General features: G+C 46.8%; 1 protein-coding gene across 1 annotated transcript in view; it reads left to right on the forward strand.

Moving 5' to 3' along the window:
- The window catches only part of LOC308611654 (forkhead-associated domain-containing protein 1-like), a 93251-nt gene extending 81946 nt beyond the window's left edge, over nucleotides 1-11305 (forward strand). Inside the window, exons 8-10 of the mRNA XM_081260357.1 lie at nucleotides 9824-9841; nucleotides 10266-10486; nucleotides 11024-11305. Coding sequence (XP_081116483.1) covers nucleotides 9824-9841; nucleotides 10266-10486; nucleotides 11024-11222 — 438 coding nt within the window. The 3' untranslated portion in view covers nucleotides 11223-11305. The remainder of the gene's footprint in view (nucleotides 1-9823; nucleotides 9842-10265; nucleotides 10487-11023) is intronic.
- Nucleotides 11306-11894: the final 589 nt, after the last annotated feature.

Here is an 11894-nt window from a genome sequence, read left to right on the forward strand (position 1 = left end):
GTGGCCCCTGCTTGCTGCAACTAGATGAAGCCCTCTCACAGAAACGAAGACCCAAGACAGCCAAAAAAATAAATGAATAAACAAATGTGGGGTTTAAGAAAAAAAAGAGAGGCAAAATCAAGATTAACTTTTCTGTAAGTGCCTGCCCCTCACAGAGAGCATAGAGAAGAGGGGCGTTGCATTTCTCCCGGCAACCCAGACCCTCCCCACCCACTGTATTACTGTTGTTGTAATCATGGCAGAGTCTGAGTCTGCGTGAAACCAAGAGAGATGTGGCCCACAGTTCTAGCTGTTCTTCAAAATCAGAACTAAAACAAGGAAAGGTCATGATCTCTATCCTAGTAATAGCGGGGCCAAGCAATGTGTGCACTGTCCCCTCCCCAGGCTTTAGGAGTCACTGAAGCCTCTGTCTCTAAATCTAGTCTTACATTACCGTAAAGAAACATGGGTTGCAAAATTAAGCCATCAGGGGCTTCCCTGGTGGCGCAGTGGTTGAGAGTCCGCCTGCTGATGCAGGGGACACGGGTTCGTGCCCCGGTCTGGGAAGATCCCACATGCCGCGGAGCGGCTGGGCCCGTGAGCCATGGCTGCTGAGCCTGCGCGTCCGGAGCCTGTGCTCCACAACAGGAGAGGCCACAACAGTGAGAGGCCCACGTACCGCTAAAAAAAAAAAAAAAAAAAAAAAAAAAAAAGAAGCTGGCTCAAAAACTTTTTATGTGTTAGACCACCATGATAAGTGATTCAAGGTACTTCCCATTACTGAGGCCAGCAGGGGATCCCCCAGTCACTCATCACCATACACAAGCAGTCCTAAGAGCCTTGTGTGTTCACAGTTCCTAAGAGGAGGGTAGGAACCATGGTTTGTTTAATTCCTCCTCGGTACTTGTCACTGTGTTAGTTGTTTTACATGTACTGTGTACTTTCATCTTCCAACAGCCCAATGAGCCAGGTACTATTGTCGTCTTTATTTTGCAAGTAAGGAAACTGAGTATCAATAACATTAAGGAACTTGCTCAAAGTCACACAGCGGGTACATGGTAGGGTCAGGACTCAAACTGAGGTCGTTGTGACCCTAGCACTTGTGCTTTTTCTGTGACCCCACATGCCCTCCGAAGATCCAGAGGGGTACCAGGTACATGCCCAGTTCCTAGAGGACAGGTTCTGTCGTTAACTTGAACAGAGACAAACCTGAGAGTTTCATTCCCTGGAGTGAAGGGTGTCTGATGCGCACCGCGGGCCTCGCCCCAGCAAAGCCCCATTTGCATTACAGCAAATAATTCTGAGTTCAGGCTTTGGAGACCAGCTGCTAAGGTGTGACTCTCAAGTGTGCGCTTACTCATTGTGTGAGCAAGTCTCGACTTCTGTGTGCCTCTGTTTACTTGGTTATAAAATGGGGTTAAGATCTCACCAGGTAGTTGTGAGGATTAAACGACTTGGTACCCAAATCATGGGGTCACACATAAGCCTTAGTAAATGGTAGCTGCCATCCGCATCAGCCTTGAATACTTGTTGATTGAATGTGAACTAAATGTGGATGGCAAGCAGATGGGTATGCGCACAGGCAGGGCAGATTGCTTTACTCACGCCGAGGTGCCTTTACCTGTGACCCCTGCCGCATCTCTATTTGACAGCTAGTCAGATTTTCTTAGCCGTGAGCACTCAGTTCTCTTCCCAGGCCTTCTTCCTCAGCTCTTGACAATGGGCTGCATTTCCTAGCTGCCGAGTGGTAAAGCTGGGACTCCATCCAGGTCCCTGTGACCTCAAAGCCCCTGCTCTGAACCACCATACTACCTGCCTTTTAAAATATTGTCCTAAGGGATAAAACGCACGTAACGAGCTAGGTCTGTAAAATCCTGGAATAAATCCCTCAGGGAAATCCAGGTTGAGTAACTATTGTTGGATCATGTCATGAGCAGCCCAGGAGATTGGGGTCACTACTAAAGATCTGATTGGTTAAGATATCACCTAACACCTGTCAGAATGGCCGTCACCAAAAAGAACACAAATAACAACTGTTGGCGAGGATATGGAGAAAAGGGAACCCTTGTACACTGTTGGTGGAAATGTAAATTGGTGTGGCCACTACGGAAAACAGTTTGAAGGTTTCTCAAAACACTAAAAATTGAACTACCACATGATCCAGCAATTCCACTCCTGGGTATTTATTCCCCTAAAATGAAAACCACTAATTCAAAAAGACACATGCACCCCAATGTTCATAGCAGCATTATATACGATAGCCAAGACATGAAAGCAACCTAAGTGCCCATCAACAGATGAGTGGATAAAGAAGATGCAGTAGGGAATTCCCTGGCGGTCCAGTGGATAGGAGTTGACGCTTTCACTGCTACGGCCCAGGTTCAGTCCCTGGTTGGGGAACTAAGATCCCACAAGCTGCATGGTGTGGCCACCCCCCAAAAATAGATGTGATATATCTATATCTATATCTATATCTATATCTATATCTATACCTATATCTGCAGTGGAATACTACACAGCCATAAAAAAGAATGCAATTTTGCCATTTGCAGCAACATGGATGGACTTGGAGGGTACTATGCTTAGTGAAATAAGTCAGACAGAGAAAGACAAATACTGTATGATATGACTTTTATGTGGAATCTAAAAAATAAAACTAGTGAATATAAGAAAAAAAGAAATAGACTCACAGATATAGAAAACAAACTAGTGGTTACCAGTGGGGAGCGGGAAAGGGGGAGGGACAAGTAAGAGGTAGGGAAATAAGAGGAACAAACTACCGTGCTTACTTCAGCAGCACATATACTAAAATTGGAACAATACAGAGAAGATTAACATGGCCCCTGTGCAAGGATGACACGGAAATTCATGAAGCGTTCCATCCTTTTGTGACCAGAATGGGAAGGAAATTCCAAAAAGAGGGGATATATGAATACATAGAGCTGATTCACGTTGCTGTACAGTTGAAACTAACACAACATCGTAAAGCAGCTATACTCCAATTTCAAAAAAAGAGGTACAAACTACTATGTATAAAATAAATAAGCTACAATGATATATTTTACAGCACAGGGAATATAGCCAATATATTTTTTTTAATTTCACTTTTTCCTAATTTTTTTTCTTTTTTTTTTAAACCCCACATTTGTTTATTTATTTATTTTTTTGGCTGTCTTGGGTTTTCGTTTCTGTGCGAGGGCTTTCTCTAGTTGTGGCAAGCGGGGACCACTCCTCATTGTGGTGCGCTGGCCTCTCACTGTCGCGGCCTCTCTCGTTGCGGAACACAGGCTCCACACGCGCAGGCTCAGTAGTTGCGACTCACGGTCCTAGTCGCTCCGCGGCATTTGGGATCCTCCCAGACCAGGGGCCGAACCCGTGTCCCCTGCATTAGCAGGCAGACTCTCAACCACTGCGCCACCAGGGAAGCCCATAGCCAATATTTTATAATAACTATAAATGGAATATAACCTCTAAAAATTGTGAATCACTATGTTGTACACCTGAAACATACAATATTTTACATTGACTATATCTCAATTAAAAAATAAAAAAGCTGCGAGCTAAAAAAAAAAATCTGATTGGTGAAGGATTACTGTGTGGTCCCACTGGAAGACAGGAAACATCTAAGGAGGACCTTAAAAGTCAGCTCCCCTCTCCTCCTGCCTGGTTTCTCAGCTTCTTTTGATAAGGGAAAGAAAGGACTTTTTACATTGATCTTTGCAAGCTCAGTTGATTGTATCTATTTCTGCAAGACTTTGTTGCAAATAAAAGGATTCCCTGCATACATAGAAAATCGCTCTTTCTCAGATATCCAAGATACGCAGTATTTTTATGTGAAAAAAAAGAAAGTTGTAATACAATATGCACAGTGTTCTCCCCTTTTTTTTCTTTTTTTTTTTTCAAATGCCAATATCCAACCACAGGAGAAATCTGGAGGAAAAGACATAAAAGTGTTGAGAGTATTATCCCAGCATGATGAGACTGCGTGAGCCTTGACTTTCCCTCAGTCGTTCAACAACTATTTATTGCAGCCCTACTGTGTGCCGGCCACTGAAGATACAGCGGGGGGACACTTTCCACTTTATGGGTTTCTGCCCTGTTTGGATTTGTGTAACAGGCATGTGTAACTTTTGTAACCAGAACTATAATCAAGAATTGCTTCTTCTCCCAGAGAAGAAAATCCCTCTTTCCAACAGCCCAAGTCTGCATCACCCATCTCTGCCATCTCGGGATCCGCCCAGCGCCCCTCTCCTCACGCACCCTTCACATCAGCCAGCCCAGCCCTTCACTCTCCAGCCTCTAGTCTCTCTGAAAAGAGAATGACAGACCTAGGTCTGAATTCTGATCCTACTGCTTACCAGCTCCATAGCTTAACCTTGCTGGGCGTCTGTGTCTCACCTATAAATGCAAACACATTTCCTTGCTGGGCTGTTTGTAATGATCAGAAAATATCACGTGTTAAACTTCTGGCATGGTGCCTGGCACACGGCAAGTGGTTAATACTTAATAGCTATTATTATAATACTATTATTCTCACTCTTCCAAGCTGGAAATTCTCAGCAAGTGGCATTGTCACAGGTCAAGGGCCCAGGCACGAGCCGGTTCAGCTCCCCTCCTGTCTCTCTCCGCACCCACCTTTCCTCCTTTCCCTCCATCTTCCCTCACTACGTTCTCTTTCCAAATGCAGCTCTTCCCTCCCTGAGTCTCCCCTTCTCTCTCCCTCCCAGACCACCTTGTGCACAAGCTCCTGAATCACAACCTCCTTCTTCAGCGTCTAAAGCCTCCCACTCCATCTTTCTCCTTCGTCATCAAACATGCGCTTCAAGCTGGTGCATCTTCACTGGGACCACTGCTTCTTTAGCTCCTTTTCTGCTGCTTGTACTCCTGTCCCACTAAGACCTTGAAATGCATTATACCCTGTGTGCTCACCACCAACTTCCCACATTGTCTTTGCCTCTTTGGCAACTGACATGGCCCCCCTGCACTGAAGCCCCAGCTTGCTCCCCCCGCCATGTTCTCCCTGGCCTACCCAACCCTCTTGGTTTGCTTTCTTGAAACCCTCTCATCTTTCATAATCACAGCTTGGGTGGGTGATGCTCCTGGCAGCCAGTAGGTGGAGGCCAGGGATGCTGCTAAACGTCCTACGGTGCCCAGGACGGCTCCCACAACGAGGACTGTCCAGCCCAACACGTCGAGATGCTGCAGTTGAGAAATGCTGCTGGCTCCTTCGTCTCTAATACATCCCGGTTATTTTTCTGAAAAAAAAAATCACCCTTCATTAAGCCAGCTCACTGCTCCATCAGAAGCTGAAATAGCAGTGACACAGACCCTGGAGTCACACCACTGTGATCCCAAGCCCTGGCTCAGCCATTTGCCAGCTGTGTGGCGTCCAGCAGCCACAGGTCTCAGAGCCCGACCGCCTCGTGTGTAAAAGGAGGCGATGGCGGGACAGTACAGTGGGGTGATGCGTTGATTGCTTGGCAGAAGGCCGGGCATACAGGTCACACTCGTGACATTTCAGTGATGTTTAAATCAAGTTTATACTCTTTAGGCTACGGTTCTAGGCTGGCCACAAACTGAGCTCAGCTTTCCATCCCAACTCTTCCCTCTACTCCTCCCCTCCCCCATCATCTGCTCTAACCCAATTAAGCTCTTCCAGAACATGCACTGCATTTCCCCACCTCTCATCCTACCTCCTGCCTTCACCCCCCATATTAGTTTCCTATGGCTGTTCTAACAAATTACCACAAACTTAGGGGCTTAACACAACTCATATTTATTCTTTTACAGTTCTGGAGGCCAAAGGTCCAAAATCAGTTTCGCTAAGGTAAAGGCAAGGGGCTGGTTCCTTCTGGAGGCTCTAGGAAAGAATCCGTTTCCTTGCCTTTTCTAGTCTCTAGACTGGAAAAGGCGAGGAAATAAAAATTCCCCGCTTTCCTTGGCTCACGGCAGAGGAGCACCTTCAACTCTCTGCTTCTGTCACAACACCGTCTCTGTCTGTCTGTAGTCAGACTCCCTGTGTCTGCTTCTTGTAAGAACCCATGCGCCTATGTTGGGTCCCCCCAGCTAATCCAGGATAAGCCCGCATCTCAAGATCCTTACCTTCATCACATCTGCAAAGGTCCTTCTGCCCTGTCAGGTAATGTTCATAGGCTCTAAGGATTAGGACCCAGACATCTTTGGGGGGGAGGCATCATTCACCCAACCACCTCTTCCATTCAGACACGCCATCCCCTCCAACTCTGCACACCCACGCGTGCCCACGCCCAGTGGGGCCTCAGCCAAGCAGTGATCACACCAGGTGAATGATGGCGCCTCCCCTGGGACTCTTTCATAGACGGATGGTGTGCAAGGACCAACCTTGGGGAACTTCCCAGGATAAATACCCTGTTTAGAGGGAATAGGGCTTTCAAGAAACCAAGCTTGCTGCTGGGTGGAGCCCTGGGCTAGGACACAGAAGCCTGGGTTCAAGTCCATCCTCACACCTGTGGCCGAAGTTTCCCCCTCAGTGCCCCCGCCCTGGGAGGCTGCAGCCTCATATGAGCTGTGTGGCCTTGGACAAGTCATTTCACCTCTCTGGGCCTCGATGCCTCACCTGCCAAGGGAGGATGGTGAGCTAATTAGTACTGGCCTGTGGTAAGGGTCCAGTAAATAGCAGCTGTGACTTTTACATGCAGTAACTTCTTCCTGAGCCTTTCTTTTGAGTGTAAATTATTTCTTTTATAGATCACAAGGACCACATGGATGGATCATTTCTAGACTTAAAGACCCTCGGGATGGAAAAAAATGTTCGGAAAATATTGGATGTAAAACCTGACTTGCCAACTTTTTCAAAAGTAGAGATCGGAACGGTAACCAAAGAAACTTTGTCTCTGCATTGACTGACACGTGGGGAGGGTGGGCATGAGGACAGACACGAGCCGTGTGCCCTGGCACCACTGTATACATCATTGGTTCGAGGCCAGGTCCTCCCTGATGGACTGGCACCTGTATGGACTGATCGGTGCCTGGCCGTACCAGCGATCCAATGTTTGAATAGAAAGGCGGCTTCCCATCATGTACAGCATGATATAGCATTGCACTGATGCTGGCCAGGTCAATCTCTGGGCCCTCCTTTTCACATCACATGTTGTATTCTGCAGAAAATATCCAACAAGCTAATGTACAACAGTATGTCATGAGCTTGCCTAACATTTGCTTTTTGCTATAAACTGAAAAACATGAACACATAAAGGGCAGCAGAAGGGAGCCATGATGATTAAGAAGACACAAGTTCTAGAATCAGAGACCTGTGTCCTAATCCCAGCTCTGCAAGCTCTGTGACCTTGGGCAGGCTCCTAACCTTTCTGGGACTTCAATTTCCCAGCTGTAAAATGATGATGGAAAAATTAAAGGAGATCATTATGTAAAGTGCTTATCCCAGTGCCTAGCTCATAGCGAGCACTTTAATAGATGATAGTTATTATTGTCAAACAGTATTTAAAGAGTATTATCCAAGAAAACCTTCCTTTCTTAGGGAGCATAGTTTGTGTTTTCCAGGATTTTCAGAAGTACTTTGATTGTTAGGTTGAAAGTGCCCTGTATCCTAAATGGATGTTTGATCGGGTGTTTGACTGACACATGACAATGGACAGCTCAGGCCAGCGTGGCTTGCTGCGGCAGCTAGTCTAAACCAGCTTTTGGAAAACATAATAAAGCCATCCTCTCTGTACCAGCATTTTCTCCTACAATTTTTCTAGACATTTGCTCACACGTCTAGAGATGTGAGTCTTCAGAAACTTGTTGGTCTTCCTGATAAAATCGAACCTTCCTTCTCTGAGGTTGGGAGTAGAGGGACCATCTCCAGGTGGGGAGCTCAGCTGTATCTCACGTCCTGATGGTCCTGCTTCCAAGACCTTCTCCTTGGCAACAAGCCCTCATCCCACCACTGACACCACAGAGCAGGAAACCTCCTAACTCTCAATCCTCCAAGGTTGGAGTAATTAAATGAAAGAGGAGGAGAAAGAATAGCTGACATCTGTGAACTGCTTACTGTGTGCCAGGCGTTGAGCTCAGCGGGCTCCATGCCTTATGTCATTTAACCATCGTAGCAGCCTTGTGTCATAGTTACTATTATTGTCCCCATTTAACAGATAAGAAAAATTAAGGCTTCAGGAGGTCAAGTACCTCACCCAAGGTCACAGAATAATGATTGAAGACACACCAGGGGTGTGTCCCTGGTGGTCTGTCTGCGAGCCTGCAGAGACCGGGTGGGGACTGTGTGCTTGGATCCTGTAGCCCAGGCTCTTCCTTAGTGACCCTCCCCTCAGGAAAAGAGGGGGCGTCTGGAGAGGTACAGAGGATGCAGCTCAGGGTAGCTGAAGACACTGAACAGCATCTCAGGTTCTTTTTGCAGCAGATCTGCCCGGTTTATTGTCATCTTCAGATACCCTCTTTTATTCTCATCTCCATAGATACATAGACAAATATGTCCACTCTTATCTATCACAGTCACTTTGGGGGCCATTATAGTTTTTTAGTTGTTTTGTTTTTAATCTCAGAGGTTTTCAGGGTAGTACCAACAAATGCTAGGGCTAAGAGAGGCTCATGGCAAGCATTAAAAGCCAATTTATTTTTTAAGGAGGCTTATTATGGTTATTTGTAGTCGTTCAGATCGGGTAACCTATTCAGACTGGTGGCCATTCCATGCAGTCATTTGGGCTTCCAGCAGCCAGCTGGCTGGTTGGGGTCTTAGGGAGATGCAGCTGCAAACACTATCTGCATTGTCTCTGGAAAGGGTCTGAAGGGATGCCCACCCACCAGGTTCCAGAGCTAGGAGAAGGTTGGGCCAAATTTTGTGAGGGTATGGTTTCTGCTGCACAGAAATGAGATTCCTTTAATAAAAAGGAGGGAGGCTATTTTCCACTTAACCTTCATTCGTTCATTCAACAAACATGCCCACTATGCACCACTCATTGCCAGGTGCCATGCTGGGCACAAGGAGGGAGATAGTGAGCAAAAGCCGAATGGTCCCCATTTTTCTGGAGCTTGTCTTCTCAACATCAGCGGTACTGATTTTTTGAGCCAGGTAACTCTTTGTTTGGGAGACTGCCCTATGCATCGTGGGGTGTTTAGCAGCATCCTTGTCCTCTACCCACTAGACGCCAGCAGCAATTATGACACCCACAAATGTGTCCAGGCATTGCTAAATGTCCTGGAGGGGGTAGGGTGGCCAGAGTCAGCCACGGTTGAGAACCACTGGCCTAAAGGGAAGACAGACGAGACGGTGGCCAAAGAATGGCACAAGTGATGCATCATTTCAAAGGCAGTTGTGCTCTGAAGGGGTAGGAACACAGTCATAAAGAAAGCAGTTCACAGAGTCAGAATGGATTTAAAACCAACTCTCTTGGCATGGACATATATACACACACACGCTACCAAAGGTAAAATAGATAGCTAGTGGGAAGCAGCTGCATCGCACAGGGAGAGCAGGTTGGTGCTGTGTGTCTACCTAGAGGGGTGGGATAGGGAGGGTGGGAGGGAGATGCAAGAGGCAGGGGATATGGGGATATATGGATATGTATAGCTGATTCACTTTTTGATACAGCAGACATTAACACACCATTGTAAAGCAATTATACTCCAATAAAGATGTTAAAAAAATTAACTCTCTCAAATTATTCTTTGGTATGGTTCCAGTTCTTCCATTATTCTTTGGGTTATTCTTCTGGATGTAGAAAATCATAACGGAATGCCAAGAGAGTTTTTCTTCTTTTTTTTATTTCAGCCTCAAAATGGCCTTTCCAGCCCAGGGTCCATCATTGTCTCTGAGAAGTTAAGGAAAATGGATGTGGCTGACGCTTTAGATCTTAGTGAAAAGCTGGTAGGTATACCCAGCATCAGTCCCCTCCTGTCCAAACGTGCGTGCCCTGCAGATAGTTTAAACATCAACTCCACATACATGTTTAGTTGTTACAGTAGCTCCACGAGACCCATCTCCTATCCCAGCATGGGCTAGAAATTGCAGAGCCCAATTCCTTGGAAGACTGGGTAGTAAGAATGAATGTTTATGTCTGTTGTCATTCCCCCTCCCCACTTCCCCCCAATTCTCAAAAAGGCATAGTGTAAATGGATGCGGGGGAAAATGAAAGTCGTACTAAAAGCCCCAAATGCACTCATTTGCAAAGCATCTGTTTCTTCTCTGCAACTGCAGAAAATGAATGAAACAGAATTAGACGTTTGCCTCCTCAAAGTGGCCTCCAGCGGTCTTGGGCCAGGCCTCTTACCTGCGAAATGCTTTCTCGTAGTACATGGACATGAGCAAAACCCTCGGGACTTTGATGAACATCAAAGGTATGTCAGGTAACGTGTCCATGAAACACCTCTCCCCAAAAGAGAGGGAGAGAGTCTACCAGCTTCGACAAAGAGACCTCTACCTGGTGTTTGATAAGATCACCCTACTCAAGAACCAGCTGCAGAGAAAAGAAGAGCTTTTGCGACGATACGAGAAGGACATTGAACAGCTCATGTGTGGCCCATGTCTCCGGCCAAAGGCCCAGGCCTCCATTCTCCAGGCTAAACCTCGGTGCAGCTGCAGACCCGTAGGGACCAGGACAAGAGGACAGAGGCCTGGGTGTGGAGGGGGGCAGGCGGGATGGTGACTCAGGGCCTGATGGACCCAAGTCTCTGGGCAAGAAAGCAGCAGTTAAAGTACCCTACTGTTAAGGAATAAGGTGCACCTTTTATAAATGTGTCGGATGTTTCACCATGTGTGTGCTTTTCGTAATTCCATCCTATTTTCAGTGGTATCCGTTCCCCCACCCTCTCTGGGAAATTGGGAGGGGCTGGTAGCATAACCTGTGCCCCCTTCATGCTGCACGTCCACAGCCAATGGGCTATTTATTCTGCCCTCTAGTCCCCACATCTTCAGCCTTCCCCCCACTTGTAAGGAAACCGCGAAGCCAGGCATATATGGAAGTGTTCTGAGGATCTCCCAGGTCAGGAGCATTGGTGGTGAGTGAGAAAGCTGAGGAGAAAAGAGACTTTGTCTCTCCCGTGTGCTCAGGCAGAGCAAAGTGTCGGTTCAGATGTACCAGTCACAGGTGGCAAAGCTGAAGGACGACATCTCCAAAGAGGCCGAAGAAAAGGCGCTGCTGAAGGAGGCCCTGGCGCACATGGAAGAGCAGCTGCACCAGGAGAAGAGGGTCACCAGGGCGATCAGGCAGCAGAAGGTGAGAGGTCCCTGCTCGGAGCAGAGCCTCTGAGGCTGCCCCTCAGCTCCCTTTAGAAACAGCCAACTGAGGTCCCAGTGGGATCCAGGCAGCACAGAATGCATTCGCTCATTGCAAAGGAAGGTGGCAGAATAGCTTTAGCGTTAGGCAGACTTAGGTTTAGACTCTTGTTCTGCCATTTACTGTGTGGCTTCAGGCAGCTTTTTTTTTAACATCTTTATTGTAGTATAATTGCTTTACAGTGTGGTGTTCGTTTCTGCTGTATAACAAAGTGAATCAGCTATATGCATACGTATATCCTGACATCCCTCCCTCTTGTGTCTCCCTCCCACCCTCCTATTCCCACCCCTCTAGATGGTCGCAAAGCACGGAGCTGATCTCCCTGTGCCATGCGGCTGCTTCCCACTAGCTATCTGTTTTACCTTTGGTAGTGTATATATGTCCATGCCACTCTCTCACTTCGTCCCAGCTTACCCTTCCCCCTCCCCATGTCCTCAAGTCCATTCTCTACATCTGTGTCTTTATTCCTGGCATGCCCCTAGGTTCATCAGAACATTTTTTTTTTTAGATCTATATATATGTGTCAGCTTAGCCTCTCTGAGACTCATAGTCTAGCTTGCCTCTATTTTTTTAAACTTTCTTTTTTTTTAAGTTAATTTTTATTTTATATTGGAGTATAGTTGATTTACAGTGTTGTGTTAGTTT

This window comes from Mesoplodon bidens, assembly GCF_964165515.1.
Source record: "Mesoplodon bidens genome assembly, contig: HAP1_SCAFFOLD_118, whole genome shotgun sequence".
Classification (NCBI taxonomy): Eukaryota; Metazoa; Chordata; class Mammalia; order Artiodactyla; family Ziphiidae; genus Mesoplodon; species Mesoplodon bidens.